The sequence below is a fragment of the Fundulus heteroclitus genome, chromosome 4, assembly GCF_011125445.2.
Source record: "Fundulus heteroclitus isolate FHET01 chromosome 4, MU-UCD_Fhet_4.1, whole genome shotgun sequence".
NCBI lineage: Eukaryota > Metazoa > Chordata > Actinopteri > Cyprinodontiformes > Fundulidae > Fundulus > Fundulus heteroclitus.
Genome location: NC_046364.1, coordinates 4,716,482 through 4,722,097, shown reverse-complemented (window position 1 = coordinate 4,722,097; position 5,616 = coordinate 4,716,482). Strand labels below are relative to the sequence as shown.

General features: G+C 38.1%; 1 protein-coding gene across 1 annotated transcript; it reads right to left on the bottom strand.

Annotated features, from left to right (window-relative positions):
- Positions 1 to 2,188: 2,188 nt before the first annotated feature.
- LOC118562795 (secretory phospholipase A2 receptor-like) lies at positions 2,189 to 5,616 on the bottom strand. Its single transcript, XM_036135675.1, has 4 exons — positions 5,469 to 5,616; positions 3,523 to 3,726; positions 2,997 to 3,217; positions 2,189 to 2,563 (listed from the first exon to the last, which is right to left on the bottom strand). Exons 1-4 carry the CDS (start codon positions 5,609 to 5,611, stop codon positions 2,202 to 2,204), a joined length of 930 nt encoding a protein of 309 aa, XP_035991568.1. The 5' UTR covers positions 5,612 to 5,616; the 3' UTR covers positions 2,189 to 2,201.

The window sequence follows — 5,616 nt, the reverse complement described above, 5'->3', positions numbered from 1 at the left end:
CATTTTACCTGTGCCTTGGGGAGCAGTGGGCTGCCATTGGGTGGCACCCAGGGAGCATTACTGTTCTTGCTAACGGACCCAAAGTGGCAGACTGTAAACCCAGAACCACCAGAAAAAAAGCACAATGCTCTAACCACTACGATACCACTGTGTATAGATATTCCCTTCGGGCTGCCCTTCTCAAAAACCCACCTATGTAACTTGAGAGTAGGGCTGAGCAATATATTGAGATATTTAAAAAAAAAAGATATTTGAGACGAAATTGATTATATTGAGATAGTTTATGTTGCATTATAATTATACTTTTATGTATTCAGTAGGCTATTTTCTGTGATTTCTCATATTTATCAACCGCTGTCTACAGCTGAAATTTGGGATAAAGGTTTGATTCAGAAAGGCCTTTTTATAATTACATTATGAAAAGAAAAACATATTGAGATCAATATCAAATTTCAGCCTAAAAATATTGAGATATCATTTTTGGTCCATATCGTCCAGCCCTACTTGAGAGGGTCAGGTCCGTCACTGAAAGGTTACGGCAGTCTGACTAACAACCTAATGAGACATAATTTTGGTTCTCTGATGTAGGTTTTTAATCTAGAGGGGTGATAGCGGCCTTGTCTTTACATCAAGTAAAAGTTTCCTTGTTTTTTTATTTCCCTTTTTCCACTCATAAGGTGATATTTTGTGCCTGGGCAGAATCTATTAGGAAATAGTTTTACTGCTTAATTACTCCAAAAGGAGTTTGTTTGACTGTGCTGAATATTTCCAATGTGTGGATGCATTATAAGTGATTTTTGCAGTGTTTGGTTTTGTTGATGATAAACTGGCCACACTGATCGGCTGAAATTAGATCTCTTTTCCATATTTCTTCCCTTTTCTCTCTCTCTCTCTCTCTCTCTCTTTATCTTCCTCTGTTTGAATTTCCCGCACTTTGTCGAAGTCTTTCCCCCAACTGGTACTACCCTATGTTAAGCTAGTGAGTTAGTTGGGATCTCGGAGCTGCTATTTTACGCAAGACACGTGGTCAGAGTTTGTATGTTCACAGGACCACCTCCTTACGCACTACACACAAGGTCGGATGTCATATGTCGTCATAGTCATCTTGGATAGGTCACCGAGTAGCCAGAAGCGATGGCTGTTGTGAAGTAACAGTAGCTTAGCTGCCTTTAGCCGAGTGCTCCTGGCACTAGAACCACAGAGCTATATTATACACTGGAGTGCTAATCGCCGGCTGTTTGAACAAGTCGCTTTGAAGCCACCAGCCGCCATATTGGTACTCCATATTTCCCCCCAGTAACTAGGGAATATGTGCGCTACAGCATCGAATAACGAGGATTTTCTCATGTTCAGGGGGGGCTTAAGACTTTTAAAATGTCAAATGCCATATACTTTTATGTTATGTTCTAAAACTATCAAGTACTGAGAAAGTCATGTGCTGAAATATTTTGCATTTTATTCATTTAAATATATATATTTAACATTTATAAATATATAAATAATATAAAAAACATATATTTACATATGTGTATACAAATATATATATATATACATATATACATACTTATATATACATATATATATATATATATATTTAATATGAATAACATGTAAAATATTTCAGCACCTAATTTCCTAGTAGTTGATAGTGTTAGTACATCCACTGACTGTAGAATTACCTGTGCAAATTTTCACACAGCCAGAAAACTGCTTGTTGTTGCAACCAAATCCTATGGGATTATGTGAGAGTAGGGAGTAGCAAGATGGCGGCCAGTGACTTCAGTTTTTCGGCAAAATCAGCACTCCAGTGTATTATATAGCTCAGTGACTAGAACGGGTTAGAAGCTACCTGTGCACGATTGCTAGCGGCTAGTTGTGCAAGAAGCGTTATCTATCTTGAAACCAGTTTCGCTATGTCAGAGCTATTTAGCCCGTGTTCTATCAGTGCTGTTACCTCAAAGTGCTGACATGTTGATTGTGATGGTTAATGTTGATGTCAATAAGAATCCTATCCATACTTGCAGGGACACTTGAAAGAAAAGACACCTTTTCTATTGATGATGCAAGAACTCTTGTATTTTTAGCCACCTCTAGAGTCTGGATCAGCTTCTTAAATGAAAATTAAATAATACTTACAAATTATAAAAATACAAATTTAAAACAGAAACCTCTTAAATTCAAACTTGCTTCCATGGCTGGTTTCAGGTACAAAACTTGCTCTTTAAGAGCAGCCAACCCACCTCCTCAGTGTCAGCCTGCATGACCTTGGTCATAATGAGGTCCTGTTGGTCTTCAGGCTGTAGGCTGAGGAAATCATAGTGCAAGTTGTTTGTGGGTGAACGTAGGCCTCTGCAGTGTTCCAGCGCCTCCTCCCAGCTTTTATTCTCCTTTACTAGGATCACACTGTCTAAGACGCAGAGGAACGGTAGACGAGCATCGCAGTTTTGAGAAGCCATCTTCTTCGATATTGAGTAGATCGACCCACAGTCGCCGCTGTTACTCGGTTCCCCTGCTGACCAGTTTCCATATTCGGACACTCCCCAGGTCCAGGTCCATGCTACTCCTATGAGACAGATGTGAAAAATGTATGCGTATGGTTGAGTTTAACAATCTTTAAAAAGAAAACAACTATCTCTCAAGGCTTTAGTGAACTGTCCTGAACTAAACTGGCGGTGCAGTCTGAAGCTCAGGATGTTAGGACAGAATGACAAACTGTGCAACTTTCAAATCTGATTTCTAGTAAAATATTGAGTTACATGTGAAGACTACAGTGTCTCTGTTAAGTATTCAAACTCCGAGATCTATCCCGGATATCATGTTGTAACCGCAATGTTCAAGGCATTTATTGGGATTTTATGTGAGAGATTAACACAAAGCAGTGCATACTGGTAAGGAGTATTCGTAGGGAAGGCAAGGTAAATATTTTAAAAGTGCACCAGTTCTACATCATAAATTATATTTAAAGTTCCAGTCTGATTTTAACCATAATGCTTTACCATCTCTGTGCAGTCCAATCCAGATAGGAAATTCCATCTCTCTGACGACGTTGTTCAAGTAGGAGCTTGAAAAACTGGCCAGATCAGTGTACTTAGTCTTGCAGTATTCCCAGGCTTCTGGCCATGTCTTTGCCTCTGGTATGAACGGGTACTCATAATCGTTCGAAAGGTACTTCCGACAAATGAAGAATCGATGACTTCCACAGTCCTCGACATAGATCCTTTAAAGAGAATAATGATTGACAGAAGATTTTAATTCATTTTATCATATTTTCTAAATTTCAGAAAGCAGAATAGAACAGATAATTGAGGTGGTCACAGCCACGGCAGGGGGGGACAAACTGGTCAGTTGTCCCAGGCCCAGGACCAAGGGGGGCCCATAACTGACACTCCGACCATTGAAATGGTCGAAGTGTCAGAAATTAAAAAAACAGCATTTGATTAGTTGTAGTTCATCAGTAGAAGGCTTTGATTTCCTATCTCAGACATGTAAAAACAGAAATGTTAAGGTGTAGTGTTACATTACTTTTTGTCACTGTACTGGACCATAGCACAGTTTCCAAAGCTGTTTCCTTGCCAAAGGTTAACGTTGTAGTCTTCACCATCAGACCAGCCCCAGTTACTCCCGAAGTGTGTTGTTTTGTGCAGACCGATCCAGGCGTGATAATCATTGATGTTCAGACTGTTCATGTCAGACCATGTATCAATAGTGGCCAAGTCAGTGAACTTGCTGTAAGGACAAAAAAAAAATAATTACAAATGTGAAGAGCATGCAATATGTACATGCTGTTGCTTGTAGGCAAATGTATGAACAAATGCATGCAGAAGTCAAATTATATGAGGCTGTTTTCTTTTTTGACTAAGTTGAAGCAGATCAAAAATTTACATTGAATAAGAAGCTGTGATCTAAACAAAGATTATGCTAGAAATATTGCAAAGCTGCCATCTTGGACGTGTCTGAGATATTTTCTTTCCTTGTTCTTTTGTGGGGGTTTTAATGGCAAATGCTTTTTGAGTTGGGGTTGTGATAACTGTGGCTTTAAAAGCAACTGGGAGGATCAGCAGATGTTTAATTAAATTATTTCTATATGTTTTTATTATTTTTTTACCTTTCAGTCATTTTATTTTTATAATTAGCAATAACAATTTGGATTGAAGTTAAAAGGCAGACAAGGTTTCTGTACCAGGGTGTTGCCTTTTTCAAAACCACATTTTACACGTAATGCGAGATCTGGGTTATCACCTGAAGTCACCTTTATTTATGTAGCCCTTTTTAAACAACTGAACATCAGAGAGCATTTCCAAGACAAAAAATGCATTATGATTAAATAAAAAGCCACTTAGGATTAAAAGTTTAATAAACTATAACATTAAGGTGCAAGGTGAAGAAATACATCAAATTAGGAAAAGGCATAAACGTGGTTAAAGTAGTAATGTTACAAATTAAAAGCTTGTAAAGAAATGATCAGCAAAAGTAGTCCAATGGAATATACAATTTAAATGAAGACAAAAAAGCTTTTATTAAGAGCAGTTTTAGCTTTGTGTTGTACGTTTGAAGGGCTGCAGTGTTGATACCAAAAAGAGGATGCTAAACCCAGAGCAGAAAAGCCTAAAAACTAAAATTTTGATAATCATGAGAATGCTTAAAACTGCAGCCTTAGAGCAATATTGTGGTGGTAAACAACAGGTATTGCCATGCCACACCCTTCAAGGCTTTGTATGCAATCAGTATTTTACTGAATTCTGAATTTTACAGGCAACCAATGCAGTGGTACTAAAGGGGAAATGTGATTCCTCCTTGCAGTTTAAATAAGAGCACCCACTGCAGGACTTTGGACCAACTGAAAGACTAATTTAGAGTCATAGCCTCCAAAAATGCAAGTCTACAGGTCTACAATGTGTCCACAAGTCTATACAATATGCACAGTTTTTCTGCAACACCTTCCTTCAAGCAACATGCTTCTACAGTAAAAGAGTTAACATGAGTACATCATTGGTGAATGAATCACTGAGCTTCAGAAGGTCCAAGAACAGTAACTTCAGTTTCATAAGAGTTGAGGGGTTAAAAGTAACTGGGGTCAGTAAGACATCTGGCAAAGTCATTGAATGATGTTGGGTTTTATCAGCTTAGAGGAAATAAATGTTATACTTCTTGATATCATCCAACAGGATCATGTAAAAGGGAATAGAAATGGAGGAAGCCCAGAACCTTGTGGAACACCTTTATAGATTTGTTTGACTCAATGTACCACATAATAAATGTTGACTGAAGTAGCCTAATAAGGTTTAGCAGAACCAGCTTAGGCACAAGATATTTACAAGGTTTTTGGAAATATGTAGACATGAATGAGCACTTTTGAGGATATGCATTCCATCAGATTTTCTGACAATTTACCTATTTCTCATTCATACCTTAAGGATAATCATCAATTAAAAACAAATATACCTAAACATTAAGGAAAGAAACCTTACCTCTTGCAGAAGCTTTGAGCTTCCTTCCAGCTGAGAACAAATTTAAAGTGTGTGTATTCTTTTTTCACCACAGATCCAAGGCCAAATGCAACACTGCTGCTGAGGAGGATGAGCAGCAGGGGTCCAATGATGCTGCTCTTCATCGTCA

Coding starts and splice junctions, on each gene's coding strand:
- LOC118562795 (XM_036135675.1), bottom strand. CDS start 5,611: ATGAAGAGCAGCATCATTGGACCCCTGCTGCTCATCCTCCTCAGCAGC. Junction 3,727..5,468: donor GCTCAAAGCTTCTGCAAGAG/GTAAGGTTTCTT, acceptor TTGTCCTTACAG/CAAGTTCACTGACTTGGCCA. Junction 2,564..2,996: donor GATTGGACTGCACAGAGATG/GTAAAGCATTAT, acceptor TCTGTCTCATAG/GAGTAGCATGGACCTGGACC.